General features: G+C 32.2%; 8 protein-coding genes and 1 long non-coding RNA gene across 17 annotated transcripts; 6 read left to right on the top strand and 3 right to left on the bottom strand.

Annotated features, from left to right (window-relative positions):
* The first annotated feature begins 323 nt into the window (after nt 1–323).
* Nucleotides 324–2,511, top strand: LOC115233823. Its single transcript, XM_029804425.1, has 5 exons — nt 324–871; nt 943–1,070; nt 1,165–1,521; nt 1,618–1,885; nt 2,006–2,511. The coding sequence occupies exons 1-5, from the start codon at nt 825–827 to the stop codon at nt 2,091–2,093; spliced, it is 888 nt and encodes a 295-aa protein (XP_029660285.1). The 5' UTR covers nt 324–824; the 3' UTR covers nt 2,094–2,511.
* A 267-nt stretch (nt 2,512–2,778) lies between these two features.
* LOC115233822 (26S proteasome non-ATPase regulatory subunit 11) lies at nt 2,779–5,331 on the top strand. The gene is made up of 4 exons (XM_029804423.1): nt 2,779–3,347; nt 3,725–4,119; nt 4,202–4,526; nt 4,710–5,331. The coding sequence occupies exons 1-4, from the start codon at nt 3,030–3,032 to the stop codon at nt 4,938–4,940; spliced, it is 1,269 nt and encodes a 422-aa protein (XP_029660283.1). The 5' UTR covers nt 2,779–3,029; the 3' UTR covers nt 4,941–5,331.
* A 1,141-nt stretch (nt 5,332–6,472) lies between these two features.
* Nucleotides 6,473–10,494, top strand: LOC115233806 (proteasome activator complex subunit 3). 4 transcript variants are annotated; one of them, XM_029804401.1, is made up of 5 exons: nt 6,473–6,709; nt 8,439–8,471; nt 8,638–8,958; nt 9,256–9,392; nt 9,504–10,494. In XM_029804401.1, exons 1-5 carry the CDS (start codon nt 6,686–6,688, stop codon nt 9,724–9,726), a joined length of 738 nt encoding a protein of 245 aa, XP_029660261.1. In that variant the 5' UTR covers nt 6,473–6,685; the 3' UTR covers nt 9,727–10,494. The 4 variants fall into 4 exon arrangements, with proteins under 4 accessions (XP_029660261.1, XP_029660260.1, XP_029660263.1 ...); XM_029804400.1 differs by having other exon boundaries at nt 6,558–6,709; nt 8,439–8,474; XM_029804403.1 differs by lacking the exon at nt 6,473–6,709 and adding an exon at nt 6,748–7,146.
* Nucleotides 10,495–10,833: 339 nt separating this feature from the next.
* LOC115233805 (caspase Dronc-like) lies at nt 10,834–14,745 on the bottom strand. 4 transcript variants are annotated; one of them, XM_029804397.1, is made up of 7 exons: nt 14,420–14,745; nt 13,714–13,848; nt 13,138–13,295; nt 12,268–12,565; nt 11,813–12,084; nt 11,314–11,593; nt 10,834–11,227 (listed from the first exon to the last, which is right to left on the bottom strand). In XM_029804397.1, the coding sequence occupies exons 3-7, from the start codon at nt 13,284–13,286 to the stop codon at nt 11,111–11,113; spliced, it is 1,116 nt and encodes a 371-aa protein (XP_029660257.1). In that variant the 5' UTR covers nt 13,287–13,295; nt 13,714–13,848; nt 14,420–14,745; the 3' UTR covers nt 10,834–11,110. The 4 variants fall into 4 exon arrangements, with proteins under 4 accessions (XP_029660257.1, XP_029660259.1, XP_029660258.1 ...); XM_029804399.1 differs by having other exon boundaries at nt 13,714–13,767; nt 14,420–14,725; XM_029804398.1 differs by lacking the exon at nt 14,420–14,745 and adding an exon at nt 14,337–14,380.
* LOC115233808 lies at nt 14,425–14,944 on the top strand. The gene is made up of 2 exons (XR_003883840.1): nt 14,425–14,564; nt 14,686–14,944. It is a non-coding gene; the product is annotated as an uncharacterized LOC115233808 (long non-coding RNA).
* A 565-nt stretch (nt 14,945–15,509) lies between these two features.
* On the bottom strand, nt 15,510–17,193 carry LOC115233828 (borealin-like). The gene is made up of 2 exons (XM_029804432.1): nt 16,203–17,193; nt 15,510–16,014 (listed from the first exon to the last, which is right to left on the bottom strand). Exon 1 carries the CDS (start codon nt 17,103–17,105, stop codon nt 16,221–16,223), a length of 885 nt encoding a protein of 294 aa, XP_029660292.1. The 5' UTR covers nt 17,106–17,193; the 3' UTR covers nt 15,510–16,014; nt 16,203–16,220.
* A 305-nt stretch (nt 17,194–17,498) lies between these two features.
* Nucleotides 17,499–19,017, top strand: LOC115233829 (leucine-rich repeat-containing protein 51-like). The gene is made up of 2 exons (XM_029804433.1): nt 17,499–17,715; nt 17,903–19,017. Exons 1-2 carry the CDS (start codon nt 17,535–17,537, stop codon nt 18,382–18,384), a joined length of 663 nt encoding a protein of 220 aa, XP_029660293.1. The 5' UTR covers nt 17,499–17,534; the 3' UTR covers nt 18,385–19,017.
* Nucleotides 19,018–19,065: 48 nt separating this feature from the next.
* LOC115233906 (leucine-rich repeat-containing protein 51-like) lies at nt 19,066–19,600 on the top strand. Its single transcript, XM_029804538.1, has one exon. It carries the CDS (start codon nt 19,066–19,068, stop codon nt 19,564–19,566), a length of 501 nt encoding a protein of 166 aa, XP_029660398.1. The 3' UTR covers nt 19,567–19,600.
* On the bottom strand, nt 19,562–22,946 carry LOC115233827 (cyclin-L1). Of its 3 annotated transcripts, XM_029804430.1 has the most exons (5): nt 22,558–22,696; nt 21,837–21,956; nt 21,578–21,762; nt 20,880–21,464; nt 19,562–20,641 (listed from the first exon to the last, which is right to left on the bottom strand). In XM_029804430.1, the coding sequence occupies exons 3-5, from the start codon at nt 21,754–21,756 to the stop codon at nt 20,386–20,388; spliced, it is 1,020 nt and encodes a 339-aa protein (XP_029660290.1). In that variant the 5' UTR covers nt 21,757–21,762; nt 21,837–21,956; nt 22,558–22,696; the 3' UTR covers nt 19,562–20,385. The 3 variants fall into 3 exon arrangements, with proteins under 3 accessions (XP_029660290.1, XP_029660288.1, XP_029660289.1); XM_029804428.1 differs by lacking the exon at nt 21,837–21,956 and having other exon boundaries at nt 22,558–22,946; XM_029804429.1 differs by having other exon boundaries at nt 21,578–21,956.
* Between the last annotated feature and the right edge of the window lie 3,513 nt (nt 22,947–26,459).

Below are 26,459 nucleotides of genomic sequence, written 5' to 3'. Positions count from 1 at the left end.
TATCATATCTGTACGATTATTATTATTAGGTATTATTATTAAAAAACAATTATAAGATTTCAAGTAATAATAAAATAGAATCAATTATTAATTAGTATTAATTAAAAATATATATTGTATATATTTAAAAAATGAAATATATACAACAGCACAAACACACATATTCAGATAGCACGAATCTATTCTATAAATATTCTTTCAACAAATATCCTTTAATATAAATATCTTTCAGTGAATACTTGAATATTCTAAAATAAAGTGAAAAAAAACAAAATTTAACTATGAATCTGCATAGAACTTCAAAAAATGAAAACGTTCTAAGTACAATATGTTCTAAGCAGATTCATAAGATATATTCTTTTAACACGAGAATATTATACTAACAAGATTCATAGATAATGCTGTTTAGAATATTCTCAAAATATATTACTTTAAAAATCAAGAAATTATTTAAATTTATAAAGAGAAAAATGAACAGATCTGCATTTATCATACAAGTCTATTAGACGTTCTGATTGGCTATCGAATAGAGAATTTTTAGAATCTTGAAAGTTTCTCTTGCGATTTCTGGCACTATGTATATGATTGCGTTCGAAAACCTATTCGTCGGAGTAGTGTATGATTGACCAATCAGAATAAAGGAATATTTGCTACTCTATTCCGAGTGGATTTTTGAACGCATTCTTCGGGTTTGATGTATGTATGTATTTCAAGCTGTTGGAGGGAAAGAAAAGAAAGAAATAAAGTGTAAAAACTTTAAACATTAGGCAAACGACTTTGCTACGCATAAAAATATCTAAAGTCTGGTGAGTTTGGTGCGAAAAATGCAGAAAGAGCCAAAAGGTACTCCCAAATCAGGACGTATTCGAAGGTAAAATTATTGCTTTATTGTAAAGTTTACATTTTAATTTGTGTACATATAATATGTGCTTTTTTTTACAGAATTCATGATCCAAACGTATCAGAGATTGCAGGAAAGCCTGTATTAGATGTCACATTATCCAATATTTCAAAAAATGTAACCACTTCTCGTAATAGAGCAACCATGATGCCAGGTGACATTACACACAGTGAGTTTTATTAATATTTTATTTTGTAAAATTTTTTGTTAACTGCTTTATTTTGCTGCATTAGCATAATATTATGTACTGTTACTTCTCATAGAAATGTTGAAAAAGAAGATTACGGTAAACAGTAGGCAATCAATTATGCCACCGCATTTGTCAAAGAACTTTGACACTGAATATAGACAAAAGAAGGCAGACACTGAATGCAAAGAGGTAGAACTTGGACTTCTTTACGACGAATATTTACAAGCTATGATGATGGATCTCATAATAAAGAAAAAGACTGAAGAGAAAAAGCATTTGATGATTACGCAATTAGCTACTATAGCACAGGAGATTGACCAAGATACAAAAAAATTGATGAAAATCAAATCAAGAGAACGTGATATAATAAACTTAAGCTTAGCACAAAAAGAGGTAGATGCGCAATTAGCTGCAGTAACAGAGTGTACCAGTAAGATTTAAAATGTTTAAAATTATATTAAATTTTATTCATATGAGATTATATATTAAAATATATATAAAATATATTATGTTTATATTTTTACAGAACATGAAACATTTAAGATTGCGAAAGATATGCTATCCAAGCTGCAATTTCTTCTAGAACCTATGGATGTATTGCGGTGTAACGGTATAATACTTCCTAAAACACAAGACGAGTGGGAAAGGACTCGAGAAATATTAACGAAATGTTCGAATACCTTAAAAAGCATCATAAATTTAATTGGATCGAAAGGCGAAGTGTATTGCACTGTTAATGATGGATTAAAGAATTTTGTTGAAACGTATAATGAAATAGAAAATCTTCAGAAAAAGTATGTATGTGTGTAATTGTAACAGCTGTTTTTATTTTTTCTAGATTTATTTTAAATTAATCCTATATATATATATGTATGTGAAAAATTATATATTATGTATTCATTTATATCTTTCAGATTGGAAGAAACACTTTGCAATTTACAAGTAATGATATTGAAAAATGCTTCATTTTCGTTAATGCATGCTGAAAGTCAAGTAGATTGATGCATTTGTAAATAATTTACGGAAGAAAAGTATAAGATAATGTTTTGTATAATTTATAAATGAATAAAAAAAATTTTTATGTGCGTTTCACAAAGAATGTATGTTGTTGATGAAAACATCGATAATATGATATGATGTATATGATTTCATTCATATACATTGTATGTATGTATGCGCGTGCGTTTCTGTAAGTTAATTGTGATTAATTATTATTACAATAATAAAGTATCTATGCATATTGGAATATACTCAATCTTTACGATTGCTATGTCCATATTACTTTTATATATAAACTGAGTAATCTGTAATAATCTTATCGTTAGCGCACTCTCAATTTATCTTTAATTTGCATTTGTAATAAAAAAATAAAACTTTGTTGTCTTTTATGGGAAAGGAATAGATAATGTAAGAGAAATAATATAGAATTCGGTTTTTAAATCTATCTTGTTTATTCTTAAAGAGATATAACAGATATTTAATATATCATTTTAGCATAAATAATAATAAAAACAATAAAAAATTTATATAAGCTCTAAAAATTGTCCTGTATTGCATCTAAGCACGAGTCTGCCGAGATCGGTCACGTGGAGCAGTGACGTCATTCACGCATGCGCAAAAGGTTCTGCGCGTGGGATGTCTGTCTCACGATCATGCAGCATCACTGCCACCAATCATGTCCGTTGCCGACTAGGGACGGAATCGGACGTGTTTGGGCGCGTTCTCGCGCGAGATCCATTTTGGATATAATTTTTGCAACTCATCCTCGTCTGGAGAACCATTTCTACACACTAGTTCTTGCATTGTTAGCTGGTGGTCGATTACAATTCATATAAACACCAACAGCGTGCAAATTTTGTATAGAAAGCCTAACCAGCCATAAAGGGAAGAAGAAGAAGAAGAAGAGGAAGAAGAAGACTGCCACCAATCATCCCCGAGATGGCCGGTGCGATGTTGTTCGAGCGGGCTCAGGCTGTTTCGATGACAAACCGAAGCGAGGGTATCTCGCTGCTCAACGAGATCGTCTCCGACCCGAGTATCGGCGCCGAAGATGACGAGGACAACATCTGCGTCAAGGAGCAGGGTATTCTTCATCTGGGCGAGCTCTACAAGAAGGAGGGTAAGGCGAAGGAGCTGGCCGAGCTGATCAAAGCCACCAGGCCGTTCCTTAGTCTTATTAGTAAAGCGAAGGCTGCCAAGCTCGTGCGCTCCTTGGTGGACTTCTTCCTGGATCTGGAAGCTGGTATAGGTATCGAGGTAATGGGACGATTTCTTCTCGTGTAATCCATAAGGAAAGACGTTGAGTTGGACGTGCCAGAGAATGGATTAGGTTATGCTTTTTTTCACCGGCTGGTGGAAAACGTCAAATCATGCTTGTCGAGATATTCGTGGTACTAGATTTAAACAAATATTTTTAGTTTGCTAACAGTGATACTATACAAAATTATGCACGCTTGTTGAGAATTTACAACCACTTATATATTCGATCGTTCACCTTTGAAACCCTGTATATATATTTATAAGTCTAGCTTGAGCTCTCTAATTCAAGTCTTTCTACTTTTGAAAATTATATTAATACTTGTACAAAAAAAAAAAAAGAATGAAATGTGTACTTATATGCGTTGTATATTTAGGTGCAATTGTGTAAAGAATGCATAGAATGGGCAAAGGAAGAACGCAGAACGTTTTTAAGGCAATCGTTAGAAGCCCGTTTAATAGCTCTTTACTTCGATACGGGCATGTTCAGCGAAGCATTGCAATTGGGGTCTGCTCTCCTCAAGGAACTCAAAAAACTGGACGACAAACAACTACTAGTAGAGGTTCAATTGTTAGAGAGCAAGACATATCATGCATTGAGCAATTTAGCGAAAGCGAGAGCGGCGCTCACCAGCGCCAGGACAACTGCCAATGCGATTTACTGTCCACCTAAAATGCAAGCAGCTCTAGATCTACAATCGGGAATACTGCATGCTGCAGACGAACGAGACTTCAAGACTGCTTACTCTTATTTTTATGAAGCCTTTGAAGGGTAACCGTAATCAATATCTTAATATCACTGCAATTATTCACTTATATTTTATAACAGTGTTATCTCTGTTTTCTACATTTAGATATGATAGCGTTGAAAGCCCCAAGGCACTGATTACGCTCAAGTACATGCTACTGTCTAAAATCATGTTGCGCACACCGGAAGACGTTCAAACTATCATGTCCGGCAAACTGGCGGTGAAATACGCGGGATTAGATCTAGATGCAATGCGTGCGGTAGCTGATGCTAGCCACCGACGATCATTAGCGGATTTTCAGAAGGCGGTTAAGCAATACCGGCAAGAATTGGAAGACGATGTGATTGTACGTGCACATCTCGGTTCTCTCTATGATGCTATGCTGGAACAAAATTTGTGCCGTTTAGTCGAACCTTATTCACGAGTCCAGGTATTTATATGGATATACATGATATTTTCATGCATAGAAACACTTTCTAAAGAATATACAAGGAGTCTTATACATTTCTTTTTGACTATAAATTATTTGGTGAATTAAATTTTCTATATTAGCAATAGAGTATATATAAAACAAAATAATTTTTTATTTTTTATATTAATTTTTTATTCATAGGTGGGTCATATTGCCTCGTGCATATCTTTGCCATTAGCGCAAGTAGAAAAGAAATTATCGCAGATGATTCTGGACAAGAAACTGCGAGGAGTTCTTGATCAAGGAGAAGGTGTTTTAATTGTATTCGAGGATACACCACGCGACAAAACTTACGAAATCGCATTAGACACAATACACAGCATGGGAAAAGTCGTCGATACACTTTACCAGAAAGCCAAGAAACTCACCTAGCCCTATTTAATATGTATTTATACAAGAAAAAATTTATCGCAATTATTATAACCATTAATAATTAGTTACTCTCATTAAATATTATCGATTAACTGTATTTTTCTCGTAATTAACATGGATGACACACAAGTGTCGCGACAAAAAGTGCTCATTTACAATACGTTTATATAGAATCGCTTTTATTAATAGTAGAAATTTTATTTAAAAAATGAGATAAATATGGAATTATACATATATAAAATTAACTTGCTTGAGATCTCTAATCAACATACTCTCTCTTAATCTCGTGTTTTTTTGAAATTATTTTTTGTAAATACTCTTCAAGAAAGAGTGAAGAAAAATGTCATATAATATCGAAAAATTACAAAAATATAACAAGGTAAAAAAGTTATTCCTTATATTTATTCACTTGCCCTCGACATAAATGATCAATTATGTGTTTCATAAGAAGAGTCAATATATAAGAATAATTAAAGAATCTAAAAATAGAGATATATCAAATACTTTAGAATTTTCTAATTTAAATTTTTGTATTGTAATTTAGGATAAAACAGCGTATGTGCAAATCTCTAAATGTTTAAAGTTGAACATAAGCTATTTAAGATCATCAAATCGCTGGTTTAGAATTTATGGAAGTTTAATTTTTTCAAATATTTGAATCTTTTCAAAAACATTGGCTACTTCAAGCATCATTCAAGTATTTTAATTTTAAATCTTTTTAAAAAAATTCTGCGATTTATTATCTGTTTGAAATACAAATATTAGTATTTGCAAAATTTCTAGCATTAGAATCTTCAAATTTCTATCTCGTCTATTGTATTTGAATCATCAAACATGTAAAACATTAAAATAAAAAAGTTATCTCAGCATAAGTAAAGAAAAATGATTCTCTGTACATTCTCAATGACAATTATAATCAATATGCTCTATACAAAGAAAAGAATTGTTCAAGAGCTCTGCTTGTTCGTTTTGCTTGCCTTTAAAACTTTCTGTGTTTGAAAATAAAACTTGAATATATAAAAAAATGCATATAAAAGAGTAAACCTATAAACAAAGCCGTACAACAATTTTTATTATTGTCTTTCCTAAATATAGGATATATATGTATATATATAATCAGAGAAAAAGCAAGAAAGAACGAGAATAAAAATGACGTCAGCGAAATTCCAGAATCATGAGAGGCTGCGAATTTCATCCGACATTATTAGACACATATATATATGTATAATTTGTCATCGATAATGTTTTTTTTTTTACTCTCACTATCAAATATGTACGCGAAATATGAACTTATAATATCAAAGCTTAATCTATATAGTATTTTTATTGCAGAATTATTATTTTATCAGGGTTGCTGAATCATTTTTCTTTTTTCAATCGATATATTTCCCATCGCGTGATTCACATTTGAAAGATCGATCGTGGGTCCGCGATCATGCGCATGCATCTGCGACTCGATACCAGATGTCTATCTGTCAATCATATTTATCTTTTACCTCCCTCCCCCTCCGAGAAACGTAAATACCCATCCCCTGCGATTTTAAATGCAGAAGGTATTAAAGGTAAAAAAAAAGCTCGACAGGTTTCGCCAAGTGTCATCGAGACCCTCGCTTGACAACGGTGGTGGTACACGGTGGTAGCCGCGAACTTCCTGTTTGAGTTGCACGTTTTTCAACAAAGGGACACATATACACAGTAGTTACGGGGGTTTACAGCGGAAGCTTTTTTCTTACGGAACTTATATAATGGAGGATGCTACAGTGGAAAAGGTAAAATACCCCCTCGGTCCGGTCTTCGCGTACCCCCCTGTCAGTGCTCAGGATGATGAGAAACGAGCTGCTTCGAGACACGACAACCGGTTAGGTTAACCGTCCGCTGTTCGCGCGAGCGGTCATGTTTGTGTTGCTGCGTCTCTTCGTCCATCGAGTCGTTCCGATTTCATCGCCGATTTCAACGATTCCCCGCGATTCGTTCAGGAGGAACGGATAGAGAGGAGCTCCATCGCGTGGATTTACGTGTCGTGAAAATATCGAGTATCGCGAGAAAAAAAAAAGTTTATTGGTGGAAACAGCTTTAACCTCTTTCAAGAACGTGTTCCGCATAGCATCTCTTTTATTCGCGCGAAATAAAGTCTATATATCTCGATAACAGGCTGACAGTCATTTGGCAGATAACACGGATGTGAAAACAATTTATAATGATGAAGGTTGCTTTTCATGAATTTATATGTGTTGAATAAATTCTCTTTTTCAAACATCACGTAATAAGGATTGATATTAATATTATTTTCGTCTTGATTATAGTACATTGATAATCTTTTCTTAAATTTTTGCGTGGATTGTCATTGTAGATAAATATTCGTCGCAATTATTTATTTTTTTTTTTATGTAACATCATATGACACAACGATAATTTGTCAAAATTGGCAGGTTGTAGCTTGTAAAAATAATGAATGGCAATGAAACTTGATTTTTTCTATTTTGTAGCAATTATTGACAATAACAGTTTACCTGTAATTTTTTGGAAAATGTGAAGACGATGAAACGACTGTGAATTATATAATGATCATTGTAATAGCTTGTCATAATAATAAATTTTTTAGAGATGAGCATAATGAATTTGTGTATAGATATAGAAAGAGCTAAATTTTTTTCGAGAAGAACAAATTATTTTTACGTTTCTTTTTTAATAATACAATACCATACAAATTATCACTATATATTTTCAAATTTTTTCCCATGATGTAATCTAAACAATTGAGTGTAATCTGTTATAACCTGTTAAAATTGTACTCTGTCATAAAAGTACAAGTTAAACTTTACAGAACTCTAAATTCTTGCTTAAAAGTTTCTAAAGTTGCTTAAAGTGACTTTTATGTACGTCATTTTATTACTTCTAATCAATTATTTTGTATAAATGTTTTCTACATTTGCTAGTAATTCAAATAATGAGCCAAGTAATGCCTTATTGGATGGTTATACTGAAAATGAGGTAGCTATGGCTATAATGAACATGGTTTTCATGTTATAATACCATCAGTGATGCTTTATGGAGATACTAATATACTTTCATATTATTTATTTGCTTTTGCTATATTTTTATATTACTTATTTTTATTTGTTAATATCTTTAACTTATTATTAAAGATAATATATCCTGATCATGCTAGACATATTTATAATTGATGCAATTTGTAATAATTTCTCAAATCTTTGTATCATTTCTTCAAATTTTACAAGTATGTAATTTTTAAAGAAATAAAATTGATCATTACTATAGTATTGTAAATAAATTATACAGCTACTGAGATAATAAAAATATTTTTTATTCTATTTCAATAACATATCAACCAAATTACCAAGTTTTTATAAGAGTCACAAAAATATCATTTTGAGAAATATTGTATTGATATATACACTACTCTATGACTTTAAATTATTTCTTACTTATGTACAATAATCTTATCAAAGTGATGTATTATTTGAGTTTATCTTACAGGTTCAAGAATACAAGGATTCTCTTAAGACTAAGGTAATTTGTACTCTCTCTTTCTCTTTTAACTGTTTATAATTTTTAAAATTCTTTACACACACACATACATACATGCAACAAACATTACTTGATGATATATTTATCAAAATTGTAGGTTGATAAATTATCGATATATACTTATTGTTTATATGAATGCGTTATTTAGGCGGAGGAATTGTTGATAAAAGGGTTCCCTGAGAAAATAGTTAAATTAAATGAATTGCTGGAGACGCCTGGATTCTGTAATCGGAAGTTGTCAGATGTACATCAAGAATTAAACGTTCCCATTCCAGACCCTATAGTTCTTAATCATTCCGAAGATGCCCCTGCTACAAAAAAGCTTAAGTTGGACAATAATGCAGAAGAAACCAGCGGAACCAAAGTTATGGTACTACCAAACGGTCCAGTACCGTGCAACAAAAAACTATGTGATCTAATTTACATAGTTAAACCATACATTAGACAGCTTTTGGAGGATTCTAATTTAGTAAGTGTTAAATGCACATGTGCTAAGATTTTTATTATCTTTTTTAAATACTTTAATATAAGCAAAATGTGGTTTTTTCTTTCTTTTTTTTTTAATAATTAATCTCTGCAAAGGAGATAATCTTTTCACAATAAATTTTAAACAAAATTGGGACAATTTTGAAAAATATATGTCTGTTGTGATCCATTAAAAAAAATTTTTTTTATCATCATAATCTATTAAACATTTCTCGCTTATTGTAATGTTAAATGTATTTTTCAAATCATCATTGGTACATCATTGGTCTTAATTTTCTAGCTAAAAATGTGGATTTCTTTCCTGATTCCAAAAATTGAGGATGGAAATAACTTTGGTGTATCAATACAAGAAGATACATTATCTGAGATTCAATCAGTTGAGAGCGAAGCAGCCGCTTTTTTCGATCAAATTTCTAGGTAAAAATAATTAGTAAATTATATATATATATGATGCATTCGATATTCTTAGATTACTTCTAGTTACTTTAACAAGAGAAAAGAATCATATTTTATCTCTTATTTCTACAGGTATTTCATCTCTAGAGGAAAGATCGTTAGTAAAGTCGCGAAATATCCACACATCATCGATTATAGAAGAGCGATTCAAGAACTAGATGAAAAGGAGTATGTGAGTTTATGGCTCGTTATGTGCGAGGTTCGCAATCGCTACTGTTCGTTACACGATCTTGTGATCAAGAACCTTGAAAAGATCAAACGGCCACGTTCCTCCAACGCGCAGTCCCTGTACTAGGCATGCTCGTAAACGCGCTGTACCTACGTACAGAATAATTCAATATGAACGTAAAAAAATCCGCAAAATATAATAATATAAAATAAAACTCATCTTCATCGACATAATTCAACTGCCTTGACATTAGTCCACCATTCGTTCTATCGATTATAGAACTATATAAATAAAACCGATAGCTATACTTAAACTTTTCAAAATTGTATTGTATAAAATATACTTAACTTATTTGTATATTTTTAAGTTAATATATAACTGACTTTTCTTTCTTTTATTATTAATGCATAAAAAAAAATATCTCAGATTTTAGAAGTTAAAATTTGATCAAAATTTTTTCGGTGATCTTTTTCAATAGAAATCTTTCAAATCATACTTTATTCTCCTTAAATTTTTTCGATAATTTGAAATTTCATATCGAGCATATTATATATTAAGCATAATACTTCTGCATAATTTTCGTTACAAAGTTGGTATAGCAAACTTGCATGTAATTTTATCAATTATATAATCAAGGCATTTATGAAAACAGTAAACAGGTGGTAAGATTAAATTTAGTATAGTGAAGTGAATCATTTTTTGTAATTTATATTTATAAGAAGATTGAAACGCATAAATCACGAGCTATTTTAAATAATATGATATTTAAACAGTATCTTTTTTTCTGTAAATGTTAATGCATTGTCGCGCGATAAATCTTAAATATAAGATAAAAACACGAGATTACATGGAATATAGCATTAGTTGATGCTCGAAATAAATCTCTTTAAACTTGTGAGATACATATCCTTTTTTTCTACCAAGCATTCTATACGAGCAAAAAATGTTTTATATATATTCAGAAACAGAAAGAGTATATATGTTGATAGAAGATATACACTGAACATATATTAAATTAAAATTGAAGTAAATACAGTACTTGCAATTAAAGATCGTTGATTAACTATCATATTTGACATAGAGCTTACACAGACAGAAATAGATGAAGAGTTAATAATAAATAAAAAAAGAGCGGAAGGAGAAGGATGAATACAATATAAAGAATTATGGATAGTAGTAAATAAAATAAAGTAAAACAACAGAAAATAAGTAAATGAGAAGAGAGAAAAATACATGTTCATATTATATTTCTTAATCTCATATATAATATAATAATACATGTAAAAGAATAAAAAAAAAACGGTTAAAAGATACGATTCACTTTTATCATAAAAAGCTCATATAAAACTTTATATACTAAAATTTGTAATTATTTACAATATAAAAATGTTCTATAATAGCACCGAAAATTATAAATACATTAAAATACTTGCAATCAACAAGTACGAAGATATTGCATAATTTAAATATTGCTTGTGTGATAAAAGTGTTAGTCTCTTTTTATTCATTGTCACGATTCAAAAAGGCCAGGATTGAGATAACAATGTTTACTAAATCCCAATAATTGTATAGATGGTGTCTGACACTCGTCGTTTCCCGTTCTGACCATTTTCAATTCTGCATCAACCTATAAATTGCATTAATTGCAGATTTTTATCAGAGAAAGAGAATCACTCAATTTATATTTTATTAGTAGTATCTCATAATATTTACCATGGTGAATAAATCTTGAATGTGAGTCGTGCAAGCATAATTCATGAATGTACTACAAAGGTAATGTATGAACCAACTACCAGTTATTTGATCTCGGTACGATACATGTCCAGGCAAAGTAGATTGAACTATGAGCATATCTGAATAATTTCTTGTTGTTAAGCGAGATATATTAGATATGTGACTCTGTTCATAATTATTCGTATTTGGAATGACATCCATTGGAATGGTATCTATGGCAGTCCTAGAGTGAGCTATAGCTTTCTGTTTTCTTTTTCCTCTAAAAAACATGGAAAAAATAAATACAGAATAAATAATAATTAAGTACAGAAGAAAAAATATTGTACTTTTTTTAGGTTTTGGTCTGTAAATACAAACAAAATCTACACAAAATTGCATGAAAGACACAACTCTTAAAAATATTTTTGTACTGAGATATAGGCTGCAAATGCACACATAAGACTATAAGAAAAATAATAGTTATAATCATACTATATACCTGCAAAGTTGGAAAATAAATATCTTTGGCTTTTCCGCAAGTTGTGGACAAGCTTCTGCAGTAAAATAATCGCAAATATCGGTGCACATAACTTTTTCATAATTTGTTTGGCCGCTTGCACTAGAATAATCTGTTCCTTGAATTTCTGTATTATTTTCCTTGTCCTCGGCATGTTTGTCTTCGGTACCGTGACTTGTAAATATTACAAAACACGAGTCTACATTTTTTAAATCACTACTTCTTGAAAAGTTTATTACTACATCTTTTATTTCCTAATAAAAAGGAAAAAGATAATTTAATATATTAATGTAATTATATATATCATATTGTGTCATATAATTCTTAGTTTAATCTAATATCAAATATAATATACTTAATATAAAAATAATTTCCAAACAAATATATTGTATTAAAAATTTTCTCTCTCTCTCTGTTTCTAAGTTTATATAATATACCTTTCCAGTTAAATTTTCATATACAACTACTTTAAAGCCCATTTCTTCAAATAGTGTTTGTAAATTATTTGTGTCATGTTGTGCCGAAAGTCTTGGTTTATCCTCTGGTGAATAGTAATAAATATTTGCAATTATCAAAACCAACCCACGAGGTTTACTTCGCATGGGATAGCGCGCAATGATATCACATGAATCATAATTACGATCTAAAAATCGTGTTGCTTTACGAAGCCTTATTGTTAAAGGCTTATCAGACCAGATCAAATGTTTATCAAGTGAATTGTTTTCTTGATCAGAACTGAAATAAAATATTGTAAATATAATGAGAGAATTTACAAAAGAAAAATACGAAAATAATTTTCAAAAATTTAACCATTAAATTATACACAAGCTCAACATTTTCGTGTAAGCATTAAATATTGAACCCACAAAAGTTCTTTTATCTATATACTTAATTATCTAATAATATATTGTAAACAAAATATTTTGTTCTATTATCTCATCTTATGAATGTACTAGTTGTAGTAACTAGTGAGAATTTAAATATATATTTAAAAGCATACTTAAAATTGGCATTTTATTAAAAAAATTATGTATTTATGTGCACTTAAAATTATCAGAATGTTCATGTTTATAATAACTATGATTATGCTATACTTACATTACTTACTATCAATAATATCAAAATTAAATTCAGCTAAATAATTTATATTAATATCCAAAATTGAATAAAATTAAAGGAAAATACTAAAATTTAAATCTTTCTAATGTATACAGTTAAACAATTCTTTATTTCTTTTTTTTAATATATATTATAAAATATTCAACATTAAAGAAAAATTAATGTGATAGAATAGTAATAAAATATACCTTGTATTACTTGCGCTAGTTTTTCCTTCTAATATATCTGCTACATTTTCATGGTCAGACTGTCTTAGACTAAGAATTAAACTTTTAAATGCATATGGTCCTCGTGTTTTTATCGTTAAATATATATCTTTGACTATATCTGGTGCCATAGGGTTTTTCTGCAATCAGAGACATTACATAATGATATATATGATACAACATATATGATATATAATTTATAATATCAATTAGTTTGTAGTTATTCTTTAATCATTTACATTTTGCAAATTTTCGCGCGACATTGATAATTTATTCCATACATTATCACGCAAGTTCGTAATAATTTATGTATAGCTATATGTATAATGTGTTTGTATGTGTATGCTTGTATTTATCTATATTTATTAGAAATACTTGTATCTATAACAAAACTGACTGAAAAGATAACTTAAATTAAAAAAGAATAATTGAATATCATATACAACAAAATGATATCATAAATAACACACTATATATGATACTATAAATAACACATACTAAAACTCCCAAAATCTCACTCTTTGGTTTGCATAAAAGATAAATACTACATCGTAATACCTTAAAATTGTTTTCCTTTCCTTTCTGTCTCTCTATCTTTCTTCTCTATATCATCTACTTAAAGGAGAGAGTGTGTAAATGAAAGATATATGACGAATATAATTCATTTTTCTAGAATTCTGCTTATCTTATCATCTTAGAGACAAAAAAAGAATAATTGTTTAGTTTAATCTACTCACTTTTGATTTTGACAAAAATATATTCACTTTTGATGTCTTTTTTGTAAAAACAAAATTAAAAAAAATTATTGTACTTGGCATTATTAAAAAACGTAATAAAAAATAGTAATAGCTTTAATATTATGTCTCAAACATCGCTTTTTAAGTAAATTTATAATTTAGTGTACAAAATTAGCTAAATGTAAAAAAATTAAAATTAATTTCTGTTTTCCAAATTATTGTTTTATTACAAAGATGTTTGTACCATTCTTACATAAATCTTAAAAAAATTAAAAGAGAAAAATATCGAAAAAATGTTTAGCATTCAATAGCATGTGGTTGATAAGCTATTGTTTTTTTCTAACAATTAGCTTGTTTGTTTAAAAACATGTCAAAAAATCAGCAGCTAGAGAAAAAGCATAGCCAGTAGTTAATAAAAAAAAAAAAAATGTCGTATATAATTACTCTGAAAAGAAATTGATAACGATTGTAAACTTCTTGTACGTCAGACGATGTAGCTAACAGTACAATAAAACAAATAAACTCACCATCCATCGAGGCATGTTTGTGTCATCTCTGTTGTAGACTTTGTTTTGCAGCAATCTTGGCAAGAGTTTTTTCATATCAATTCTGGATACAACTGTCTCGCAGCAGCAATTTATTCGTTCGCGATCTCTTCGGTCCATGTCGAAGGTGAGAAAGGCAGTGAAATATAACAATTAGCAAATATTTGTAAAAACTACTGGAGCTTGTTAAAACCTAAGTGGTACTGAACACGGACACGAACAATGGCAGGCATACGAAATCTTTCCAGATTCTTCTAGGTTCTTCTGAATCAGTCTTTTCTGCCACCACTTGGCCGTTCTGAATTCTGATATCACATAGAGATAAGAAGAATGGATCAAGGATCAAGCACCTCAGCTAATTGATATCCTATGTCATCGACCAGGTACTATTAAAGACGGGGCCTTATAGGAATTAGCATGAGCAGAAAAAAAAGTTTGCTACGTGCTACTGTAGATATATAGATCTTTGTATTGTCGGTAATAAAATTGCGATTTTTTAGAATAAAACATTCGTGTTTGTTATTTTTGAAATAGTTACATAAAAGATATATATATATTTTTTATAATAAAACAATAATTGGATAAGTTGAAATATTTATAGGATAACTCTCGTGTAATTATCTTCGATGGAGCCTTATCAGTTGATAATGTCAGCGCTGTTCAATTACCTTCAGACTCCTGAGGCTCCATTGATGGTCATGAAAATTTGGCCTATATAGCTGGCCGTCTTTATAGCAATCTCATCAGTGGATATGTCAAACAATATGAATTTTAATAGTGAAGCCACAATTTATTAGACATTCCTATTAGTATCATAAATGTTTAAAATGCAATATTCTGTAAAGTATTTTTCTATTAAATAAATATTTCGAATAAATCTTTTTACAACCCCATTAAAAAAAAAAATGTTATTTCTATTTTAGCAAAAAATCTATATCTGTAAAAAATACTATAACATTTTTAGTATGTTGTATTAAATAATTTTTGAGACACTTTTCATGCAAAAAAATATTTATTAAACATATCGAAACAAGAGAGAGAAGGGGAGGGAGGAGAGGGAGGGAGGGAAGGAGAGAGATTCATTACTTTTATAGATACACTTTTCTTTTTATACAAGTGAATATAAAAAAGTATGAAAATATTTCTTAGGAAATACTTGTTATATTACACTACGCAATAACTTATTTTCTGACAATTATAGCTACTTTAATATGATAACTTTTTCAATGCGATTCTTAGTTTCCAATTGTTGCATTGTTTCCAGATCCAATGGAGAAATACGCACAATTCTTCTTGTTGCAACAAACATCACATTGCCGTTATACAAAAGTAATACAATTTTTTTCTAACAACAGAGGCCGATTGTAAACTACGACCCACATACTGAGGACCATTCCTTCTTATTAAGATATTTCAATAGATTCAACAGACTTGATTTATTAGGCTTGATCTTCGATATAACAATGTCATATACTGTTCGAGATCTTTAGCATCACTGGTGTCTTAATATTTCAAATTTAAATAAATCTTTTCTATAATGAAAAGAATTATTTCTACCCAGTCAGGAAACGTTACACCTGTAGAAAATATTATTAATATTAAATAATAATTTTTTGAAGTGCTCTTGATATGTAAAAGATGTTACAAATATTGAGACAAGAAAAAGAAAAAGAAAATTTTATATATTATTTTTCTTTTTATATAACTAAATAAGAAAAAGTATAAAATTATTTTATTATATAATTGTTATATATTAAATAATAACCTGTTGACATATATACTGTTACTTCAATGCGATAACTTTCTCAATATGGTTCTTGAGAGTCTCCAACTGTTGCATCGTTTCAGGATCCAATGGAGGAATATGCGACATACGCAATCCCGCTTGAGGCAACAAGGACATTACATTGCCATCACCCAAAGGTACATTAATATTAGCAGTTTTTTCCTCGACAATAGCAGAAACTAGTAATGGACTGCCCTGCATGCTGAGAACCATTTCTCCTTGACGTGGACGTCTCAATACATTCAATGGTGTGTTAGGCTTGATTTTTGGCGTAACCACATCGTACATGTTATTCAAGGGATTTAGCGGTGCTGGTGTCTTAAAGATATCCATCTTCTTGCCTCTGGATTTAGTTGTCGTCATCTTCTGAGTGATCTCGCTGAGTTGAGTCCTGCTCGCTCTGCTAGAACTACGTGTCCTTCTCGTTGTTGTCTGTACTTCTAGCTTCTGAGCTTCCATTTTAGTAGCCCGAGATGTGCTATCCACACTGGTACCTCTCTCGGTCCCGTATCCGTCATCGGTGGCAGTGGTGGTACGTTTGGCAGTTTTATATCCTGTCTTTAGTTTAGATTTAGCTACTATGGATGGTTGTGTATCCTTAACCGACGAGCTCACCTCGTCGTTGTGGCTCTCTTGCTTATCATTGTGATTCTTGTAACCGAGTATCTCGCCCAATGTCATCTGACTTATCGCTGTTGGTAGACGAGAACTTGTAACGTCCACGAAGGCTTCGAAGCTCTTGATGTCCGATTGTGCATCGCGCTCCAATTTGGCGATACGTAACTGCACGTGTCTATCGAAGGTCTGTACGAGAATATCGTAATCTTTCGTAGAATCGCTTCCCGCTTTAGTTTTATTTCGTGCATACTTCGTTCGCGGCATTTTCGACAATAACGTAGCGTGATAACCACAGATCTTTCAAATTCCCTCACTCCTATGCAGCGGGTACAAGTTTACGGATACGCGCGATTTAAAATCGGTCACGTGACAAGGAAGGGAAATAGACGCTCTATTGAAAACATAGCATGGCATATGGGATATATAGACTGCTCGTAAGTTCCGTATCAAAGACTATGCATTGAAAATTGAAGATTAAGGATTAAAATTTGATTAATCGTGGCAAAAAAATTTTAGATCTTTTTATTCTGATTAATTAAATTCTAATCTTTAATCTCTTTAATTCGTAAATTGATACCGACTTTAGAAAAGGGCAATACTGATTGGCTATCGACTAGGGAATTTCTAGAGTTTACACGTTCAACTGTCATATTATTGTGTGGTTTATGGCAAACTTGCAATAGACCGCGAGATATGAACTTCGAATGTTTTCCAAGATTTAACAAGGTTACCGATACACAAGCTCAATTATTCACAATGAACGCTAATTATTCCTCGGAAAATCACACTTCGGATTACAAACGAAATGAGCAGCAAGAGATGCTAATCGCCCCACCGTTGGATTTATCGTTCAGGAAAGCTACCACGATGGATGGTACCTACTTTTTTTTAAATCAATACGTAATTACTCATTTATGTCGCGTTGAAGGCATATTGACAAAACTTTTGTTACAAATTAATTCCAAATATTATGCAGTAATAATTATTATTACATAATTATTTACATAATTATATATACATAATTATTATTATTTATGAAAAAATGTATTATCTGCTTTTAGAATTGATGGAGAAACGCGCGCAAGTAATACGCACGGGAAAAACACCAGCGAGAACGTTAAAGGATCGTTATGTAACCAGTACGTTATGGCTAAGTAACAATCTATTGAGCTCCATGGAAGGTCTTCAACGTCTCGTGGATAGAGTTCTCGATGATCCAATATATCTCAGCTGGTTAGATCTATCCTTTAACGAGATAAGCGAGATCGGGGAAGATATTGAGAAATTTATAAACTTGAAGATACTCTATTTGCATGGCAACAAAATTTCAAATATCGCAGATACTGTGAGACTGAGAAAACTACAGAATCTCAGATCATTGACATTACATGGTAATCCAATCGAGGATATTCCCTGCTACAGGAGTTACATCGTACATCTTCTCCCACGGCTGCTTGTCCTAGATTTTTCGCCGGTGATTGCTGCTGAGAAAAAAAAGGCATTACCTATAGGATTTTTTAAAATGATACAGCCTGGAGTGTGAATATAAAATTTTATTTTTTTTATATTGTTGCATACATTTTATATACACATCTTCCCATTTTCATATCTTAATATTGTATCATGTACCAATTGAGGTTGAGGTATGTCTCAGCTATGTAAAATCTATTTGCATGACAAATTAATATTTTTTTGAGAATAATGCATATTCAATTGTTAAAATCTAATCTTACAGTTGTAAATAATAATAACTAATTAGGAATTCATATGAACACAAAGAAAAATATTTGTGTAACTTAGAAGTGAAATCATAAAGGTTGCGTTGCATGCGCAAGTACTGTTTTGTGACATTTTCACTTTCATTAAACATTTTTTATGATTCTGTTAATCAATACAAAAATATACAAATGTCGTATTACCTATAATATTTCTTTGTCTTGACAAATTTCTATGAACTTGTACAAAGCATAGAAAATGCTTCACAAATTCTGTATTTTAAAAAAGTCACATTCGTCAGGGTCTCTCTCATAATAATTTTAAACATAAATTATGTACCTGTAAATGTGTAAATGATGAAAATACTAGTTGGCAATAATGCAATGTATAATATATATTATTGATAACAATCTGTTTCACAATGAAACAATGTTTTTCAATGTTATTAAACACACGTAATGAAATTCTACATAATTATATATACATAATTATTATTATTTATGAAAAAATGTATTATCTGCTTTTAGAATTGATGGAGAAACGCGCGCAAGTAATACGCACGGGAAAAACACCAGCGAGAACGTTAAAGGATCGTTATGTAACCAGTACGTTATGGCTAAGTAACAATCTATTGAGCTCCATGGAAGGTCTTCAACGTCTCGTGGATAGAGTTCTCGATGATCCAATATATCTCAGCTGGTTAGATCTTTCCTTTAACGAGATAAGCGAGATCGGGGAAGATATTGAGAAATTTATAAACTTGAAGATACTCTATTTGCATGGCAACAAAATTTCAAATATCGCAGATACTGTGAGACTGAGAAAACTACAGAATCTCAGATCATTGACATTACATGGTAATCCAATCGAGGATATTCCCTGCTACAGGAGTTACATCGTACATCTTCTCCCACGGCTGCTTGTCCTAGATTTTTCGCCGGTGATTGCTGCTGAGAAAAAAAAGGCATTACCTATAGGATTTTTTAAAATGATACAGCCTGGAGTGTGAATATAAAATTTTATTTTTTTTATATTGTTGCATACATTTTATATACACATCTTCCCATTTTCATATCTTAATATTGTATCATGTACCAATTGAGGTTGAGGTATGTCTCAGCTATGTAAAATCTATTTGCATGACAAATTAATATTTTTTTGAGAATAATGCATATTCAATTGTTAAAATCTAATCTTACAGTTGTAAATAATAATAACTAATTAGGAATTCATATGAACACAAAGAAAAATATTTGTGTAACTTAGAAGTGAAATCATAAAGGTTGCGTTGCATGCGCAAGTACTGTTTTGTGACATTTTCACTTTCATTAAACATTTTTTATGATTCTGTTAATCAATACAAAAATATACAAATGTCGTATTACCTATAATATTTCTTTGTCTTGACAAATTTCTATGAACTTGTACAAAGCATAGAAAATGCTTCACAAATTCTGTATTTTAAAAAAGTCACATTCGTCAGGGTCTCTCTCATAATAATTTTAAACATAAATTATGTACCTGTAAATGTGTAAATGATGAAAATACTAGTTGGCAATAATGCAATGTATAATATATATTATTGATAACAATCTGTTTCACAATGAAACAATGTTTTTCAATGTTATTAAACACACGTAATGAAATTCTTCAAAATAATCTAGAAACTGAATATATCCATTTGTTAATTTCGAAATAAACTAAAGAATTGTGATAGGCCTATATAAAATTTCACTATATATTACAAATTGATTACAACTGTTTAATGTCTTACTCGTGAGATACGTATTTCGTGAAATGCAAAATTTCCACTTATTCATTGGAACGTTCAGTGCCGTCTGTGCTTACTGCGATGTTTGCTCGATTTCTCTAAGTCTCTGTCTCGAGATCGACTTCGCGATCTGTAACTCCGCGATCTTCGTGACGATTTATGGCTGCCTGATCGTCTTCGCTGCATTTTTTTAGGTTTGCCAGATCTACCGTGACTGTGACTTCGGGATCTACTTCTGCTGTGCTGTCTTTTTCGCTTGGAATGCTTTGTCCCTTCGCCTCGCGATGGAGAAGTACTTGGAGATTTCGAACGTCTGAAAAACAATATCATCGAGACATATGTATTTTGAAGCAATCAAGCGATTTTTTTTCCTATCTTTGAAACGCGATATTACTTTGAAAGTGCAAGTACTGCTATAAAAAACGAATTAGAAACATTTATCTTAGCGTATTGTATCCTCAATTAAAAATAATTAAACAATATTTTTATGATAAATATTCGTTGGGTTTCGTCTTTCCTTCATTTTTTTATTTGCACTTGCATTATCATACCTGGGTGATTTCGTTCTTTCGGGAACGGCGTGAGTACCGCTGCGGCTGATGAATCCACCCCAGGCGTTGTGATGTTTCGGTAGCGGTGGGCTCGGTGTGTGGCCGTCGACATCTCCACCGCGCGCCTTGGTCCTGGCTTCTTCGTACTGACGTCGCAGTTCTTCGACACGCTTCTCCAGCTGTTCGGGCCTCACGCGCGGTCGCGAATAAAGGCGGAGTATGCGCCGACATACGTCCCTGATCGATGACTCGTTGACTTTAAACAGCGAAAACCAAGTGGGTGATACAGGCAGCGGCAATTGCAGTTGACGAGCGGCGAGATAAACGCACGCACATGCCACGGTCTCCGGCTGATAGCGCAAGAAAACATCGGAGCGCAACGAGTCGTTCATGTAATTCCAGCTTTGCTGCATCAGCGAGCGGTTTTTTTCATATCCCAATACTTGTAAATACATGACTATAATCTTGTGAGGGTGCTTTACATGAACACAGAAGCCCAGTTCCTTCAACACTCTTCTCTCTGATTTGATTACCTGATTCTTCAGAGCTACGTAATTTTGATCGAGAATCACAGGTTGTATCGCTCTAAAACAAATTGTAAAAATGGGTTAATTTAATTATTGTTTTTCTTTTTCTATTTATAACGCATTTTATAATCTTAATTATTTATATAGTAAGACAAAAGCAAACTCTCTTACTTTTGGCTGGAAACTTGTTTTACATGATTGAAAACATTAATGACATCCCTGATACGCCTAGGTGCTTCCTCGATTTTGCTAGCTAAGCATATACAACCCATTGCAGTTGTCTCCATATTATGCCTAACTAAAGATTTGCTATAATAAAATCGTTGGAATATTACTTGCCCCGTAGCCATTGCAACCTACACATATGAAAAGAAAAAGGATGGTTAGATTGCATCATTTTGCAATTTCTGACACATTAACAATGTTTAACCCTTTAAGGACGCGAGTAGAGATATTCCCGTCGCCACACACTTCTATTTTGCTGTGCGACACACGTCGACAATCCAGCGCACACGTCGCCGCTCATTTGTTTACATTAGCCTCAGAGAGTCTGGAAAGTACATACATTTTGAGCTATTTTTTGTCAGTTTTGCATTAAATGAACAATATACAATCGTAAAGTCTGTCCGCAAAGGGTTAAAGTAATAATATCTTTATGTATATTTAAAAAATTCAAAATAAAGTAATATAACATCAAAAGCAATGTATTCTAAAGTTTCTCTCTCTAACTCTGTCTCAATTTTTAAATATTCTATAAAAAAAACATTGCATATGTATAATGTATAGATTTATTACAAAATTTCAAAGAATTTAAATATTTCTTTCAATACTGTTTGCATATTGCTCCGATATAGTTGAATTCTACTTTAAAATTTCATTTTAAAGTGCGTTAAAACATATATGAACCGTGAATATATCTTGATCTAAAGGAAATGAGTAATACAATGAAAAGATATATATATATATATATGTATAGTCAAATAGTTTTTATATATACAGAATTTATACTATTAATAACGGATAATGCAAAGAAGATTAGATTAAGAAAGTATGTTACAGTTTATCGACTAAAAATGAATGTGCAAGTTATGCCAATTGAAATGAAGGTTAGGGTTTCGAGTTTTTTGCGTATCGTAAACGCGGAAACCTACCTGCGGTAATTTCAACAGGATACCGGCCGTCTGTATGAGTTCGCATCCCAGTATTCGCAAATCCGTCTCGGTTTCCGCATCGAGACCGTCCAGGTACGACGGAGTCGAGTTGAGCTTCTCCTCGGGCAGAAGACAATTCTGCAACGTCAAAACGATCTTGCCGTAGGTCTTCGCGTTCGGCGCGCTCGCGTTCTTCGTTGGCGCCGTGGAATTCTCCTTCGCGTTCATCTCGATTAATTTGACGACGACGAGAAAAACGCGCGCGAAAAAGAAAACTATTATATAAATCGCGCAAAATTCGTATCAAGACGCGACATAACCTCAACGGCACACTCAACACGACATGGACATAGGAATGCACATAGACACAGAGACCGAGAATAAACTCGTGGAATTGACGAGAGCAATGAGTAAAGAATCACATGAGAGAGCATATCGGTGGTGGGGATAGATTTATCGCGAACGGTAGTACGTTATCGCAGCCATCTTGAGCGTCCACTTTTTTCGACGTTTTTCAGGGCCGTGTGCAGCCACTTGTTGCCTTATTTATTCCAGTCTGCACTTATTTTGCGCACGATCATCGATTCTAAATAAGTGAGAAAAAGAGTCGGTATTAGGCTAAAAAAATATTATTAATAAGTTTTAATTGTAAGATCATGGTGCATTGCCAGGCCTTTGAGGTACTTTCAGTATCTCTGTCATGCTCCAATTCGTCCCTGAGCGGCCATCTTGAGTGTCCACTTATATATAGTCACTTCCGTCCGCTTGCTTAGCACCAAATGCTCTCTCCTGTGATTCTTTACTCATTGGGCGAGAGAGAAGTGAAGGACCATGCGGGAGAGGTTCATTTGGACTGTGGTCGGGAAGACGCTAGAAATGTCTCGAAGCGTTTGATTGACCAATCAGGACGAAAAGATTAAAGATTTCTTTATTCTGATTGGTTAATGCAATCATGCTTTAAAGCATCTCTAGCGTCTTCCCGACCGCACAAGTGCGATTGGACACAACCACTCATATCGATCGGTGCCTAGGGTGACCAGTACGATTGACCAATCAGAATATATAAAAAACGATATATTCTCGGTTTTAGGATTTTCGTCTTGAAATGTTCTAAGGAATCTGCCATTAAGAGGAAGCCCGTTATTTTTAGGACATCCTGTATATAGAGGATGCTCTATAATGGTACGGCCAAAATTTAGAGAGATATTCCTCACACCTAAAGGATGAAAAGATGTTATATGAACATGGGTGCGGAAACGCTTTTTTCAGGAGTTATGTTGAAAATACTGTTGACTGTATTACTTATTACACAAGAAATAATTTAGGATTAAATATTGTGGACGACAATCGTTTAATCAGTAAATTTATTTACATTCGTTTTTAAAGTGACCTTGAGTACAGTTACAGCAACTGTTGAAAATGTCCACCATTCGCCCGAATAGAAGCATTGACACGTCGACGCATTGATTCACGGACACGTTCAAAGTTGCTCATGCAATACATTCCAGACCATTAAACGAGTAACATTATGCCCGAGATTAGCAGCTATTCCTCTCGCTTGTTCCAGGGTCTCGTTCAATTGCATCCAGAATAGCCTGCTTAACATCTGCAGTTCTCGTACTTCTTATTGGTCTTCTAGAGTTGAAAGTTGCTGGCTGAAACGTTCCGTGCTCTCGAAGACGACGATCAATTGCTTCAAACGTAGGATATTTTTGCTGGTATAAACGCTTCGCGATCCGGCCATTACCATCTGCCAAGCCATAAATGAAATGCATGTCTGCAAATTCCGCATTTGTGTACATAGCTATGGCTGTGATAAATTTGTACAATTACAATAAATCTTGTTTCACGCACGATCTACAGAATTGAACTGAAATGTGATTACAATGTTCTGCCGATTTCAAGGGATGCGCATATTGTTATTCAGCCATTACTATTGTCTAGGTGTAAACAAGTAACCATAACATTAAAGGTCAATATTTTTCTGATTTCTGCCTGGCAGATAAGGTCACTACCTCATTTAGCCGTAACGTCGCAACTCAGAAAAGAAGCTCTAATGCCCAGTCTACAATGGGTGCTTTCCATTTAGTGACTCAAAATGAGTCCTTAGTCGTTAGTCGCAAGCAAATTGACCAACCACAATAGATTATTTCTAGAATATTCTTGGAATAATAGACTGTGGTTGATCAATTTGCTTGCGACTAACGACTAACGACTCATTGTAGACCGGGCTTTACTCCTGAAAAAAGCGTTTCTGCACCCATGTTCATATAACATTTTTTCATCCTTTAGGTGTGAGGAATATCTTCCTAAATTTTGGCCGTACCTTTTTAGAGCACCCTGTATATATTATAGAGCTTATATATTATAATATATAGTTTACGTATATTATAGATTTCCAGTATTGGCAGTGAATTTTGGAACACGGGCTATATCTATAGCTCGTATCAGACTACACATTGAAAATTGAAGATTAAAGATTAAAGATTGGAATTTGATTAATCAGGGAGTCGATTGTGTATCTTGAAACAAAGTGAAAATTACAAAAGTGAACAAATTTACTAGATTTCGACAAATGAAATCGTAGATACTCTGTGAATTTCCTTACTTTTGTAATTTTCACATCGTTTTAAAATACACAATCAACCCCCTGAACAAAAGGGATTAAAATTTCTTTGTCCTGATTGGTCAAATTTCAATCCTGAAGGCCATTTGCACGTGAAAAAATTGTAGTTGTATCCGTAAAGCCAGTATCAGACTACATATTGAAGATCGAGATTGAAGATTAAAGATTGAAATTTAACCAATCAGGACGAAGAAATTTTAGTTCCTTTCCTTCTGATTAGTCAAATTCTAATCTTTAATCTTCGATCTTCAATTTTCAATGCGTAGTCTGATACGAGCTTAAGGTCATAAGTAAATTAACCAATCACAATTAAACATTCTTATTACGTTTTTGGAATGCTTGATTGAAATTGGTCGATTTGCTTAAGCCCGTATCAGACTACGCATTGAAATTGAAATTTGACCAATCAGGACAAGGGAATTTTAGTTCCTTTTATCTTGATTGGTCAAATTTCAATCTCTAATATGTAGTCTGATACGGGCTTTATACGGCCTTAAGCCCGAAAACGCTCAAATTCACATGTGTCACGTGACCATGTGTAGAGCGAAATAAAGAGCGCAATTGACTATTTTGATTTTGCGCATGTGCTAAAACAGAGCGGGAATGGACGAGATTCCAGATTAGTCCAATCTCTCAACGATTTTAGAAGAGGAGAATTCTCTTGTAATCGAGTCAATCAAAACCTTTGGTTTATCGGGAAACGTATGTAAAATTTGTGAGTAAAACACTTTCAATTCTATATCCAATTTTCTTCAACTATGCGGTAAAGAGTGGGAATGAATAATTTTTGAAAAATTGTGTTTCCGCAACAGCGACATTCCAATAATTTAATAGAAAAGTGTGCGAAGTCTTTGTAATACGTTGGAGAAGATCTGATAAACGCTTTTTTATTCTTGTCATTTTTTCACAGTCCCCTACATTCGATTTCAATAGTATATAATGCAGAATAAAAATATATACAGTGCCACTTTCATTTTGCGATGTATGTCCAAGTGGCAAATGTGACGTAATAAAGCAATAAAATGTAGGAAAAAATTTAAGAATGAGAAAGTTGAGACTGTAAATAAATAATTTACAATGCATTACACATTTACATATTATTTATAAAGAGATACGAAGAGAAAATATATATTATCTATAAAGTACCTTAAAAAGAAATTTATTGTAAAGATATAACACAATATAATTATACAAATTATATATATAATGTATTATACAATCATATGTCCGTAAAGATTGAATGTTTTTCTCCTGTTCTGCTTTTTACATTTGCCTT

The sequence above is a fragment of the Formica exsecta genome, unplaced genomic scaffold (genome assembly GCF_003651465.1).
Source record: "Formica exsecta isolate Colony F162 unplaced genomic scaffold, ASM365146v1 scaffold191, whole genome shotgun sequence".
In the NCBI taxonomy this organism is placed as follows: Eukaryota; Metazoa; Arthropoda; class Insecta; order Hymenoptera; family Formicidae; genus Formica; species Formica exsecta.
This window is presented reverse-complemented; position numbering and strand designations above follow the sequence as displayed.

What these genes read in the sequence shown, in the direction of transcription:
- LOC115233827 (XM_029804428.1), bottom strand. Translation starts at nt 22,785, where the DNA reads ATGAACGCGAAGGAGAATTCCACGGCGCCAACGAAGAACGCGAGCGCG. An exon ending in AAACAAGTTTCCAGCCAAAA is followed by an intron (nt 21,465 to 21,577) that starts GTAAGAGAGTTT and finishes AATTTGTTTTAG; the next exon opens with AGCGATACAACCTGTGATTC. An exon ending in GAAAGAACGAAATCACCCAG is followed by an intron (nt 20,642 to 20,879) that starts GTATGATAATGC and finishes ATTGTTTTTCAG; the next exon opens with ACGTTCGAAATCTCCAAGTA.
- LOC115233822 (XM_029804423.1), top strand. Translation starts at nt 3,030, where the DNA reads ATGGCCGGTGCGATGTTGTTCGAGCGGGCTCAGGCTGTTTCGATGACA. An exon ending in AAGCTGGTATAGGTATCGAG is followed by an intron (nt 3,348 to 3,724) that starts GTAATGGGACGA and finishes TTGTATATTTAG; the next exon opens with GTGCAATTGTGTAAAGAATG. An exon ending in TTTTATGAAGCCTTTGAAGG is followed by an intron (nt 4,120 to 4,201) that starts GTAACCGTAATC and finishes TTCTACATTTAG; the next exon opens with ATATGATAGCGTTGAAAGCC.
- LOC115233828 (XM_029804432.1), bottom strand. Translation starts at nt 17,105, where the DNA reads ATGCCGCGAACGAAGTATGCACGAAATAAAACTAAAGCGGGAAGCGAT.
- LOC115233829 (XM_029804433.1), top strand. Translation starts at nt 17,535, where the DNA reads ATGAACTTCGAATGTTTTCCAAGATTTAACAAGGTTACCGATACACAA. An exon ending in GAAAGCTACCACGATGGATG is followed by an intron (nt 17,716 to 17,902) that starts GTACCTACTTTT and finishes ATCTGCTTTTAG; the next exon opens with AATTGATGGAGAAACGCGCG.
- LOC115233823 (XM_029804425.1), top strand. Translation starts at nt 825, where the DNA reads ATGCAGAAAGAGCCAAAAGGTACTCCCAAATCAGGACGTATTCGAAG. An exon ending in GCCAGGTGACATTACACACA is followed by an intron (nt 1,071 to 1,164) that starts GTGAGTTTTATT and finishes TACTTCTCATAG; the next exon opens with AAATGTTGAAAAAGAAGATT. An exon ending in ATAGAAAATCTTCAGAAAAA is followed by an intron (nt 1,886 to 2,005) that starts GTATGTATGTGT and finishes TATATCTTTCAG; the next exon opens with ATTGGAAGAAACACTTTGCA.
- LOC115233805 (XM_029804396.1), bottom strand. Translation starts at nt 14,557, where the DNA reads ATGGACCGAAGAGATCGCGAACGAATAAATTGCTGCTGCGAGACAGTT. An exon ending in ACTAGCGCAAGTAATACAAG is followed by an intron (nt 12,566 to 13,137) that starts GTATATTTTATT and finishes ATTTTATTTCAG; the next exon opens with TTCTGATCAAGAAAACAATT. An exon ending in ATGAAAATTTAACTGGAAAG is followed by an intron (nt 12,085 to 12,267) that starts GTATATTATATA and finishes CCTTTTTATTAG; the next exon opens with GAAATAAAAGATGTAGTAAT.
- LOC115233906 (XM_029804538.1), top strand. Translation starts at nt 19,066, where the DNA reads ATGTATTATCTGCTTTTAGAATTGATGGAGAAACGCGCGCAAGTAATA.
- LOC115233806 (XM_029804400.1), top strand. Translation starts at nt 6,686, where the DNA reads ATGGAGGATGCTACAGTGGAAAAG. An exon ending in TTTTGGAGGATTCTAATTTA is followed by an intron (nt 8,959 to 9,255) that starts GTAAGTGTTAAA and finishes TTAATTTTCTAG; the next exon opens with CTAAAAATGTGGATTTCTTT. An exon ending in TTTTTCGATCAAATTTCTAG is followed by an intron (nt 9,393 to 9,503) that starts GTAAAAATAATT and finishes TTATTTCTACAG; the next exon opens with GTATTTCATCTCTAGAGGAA.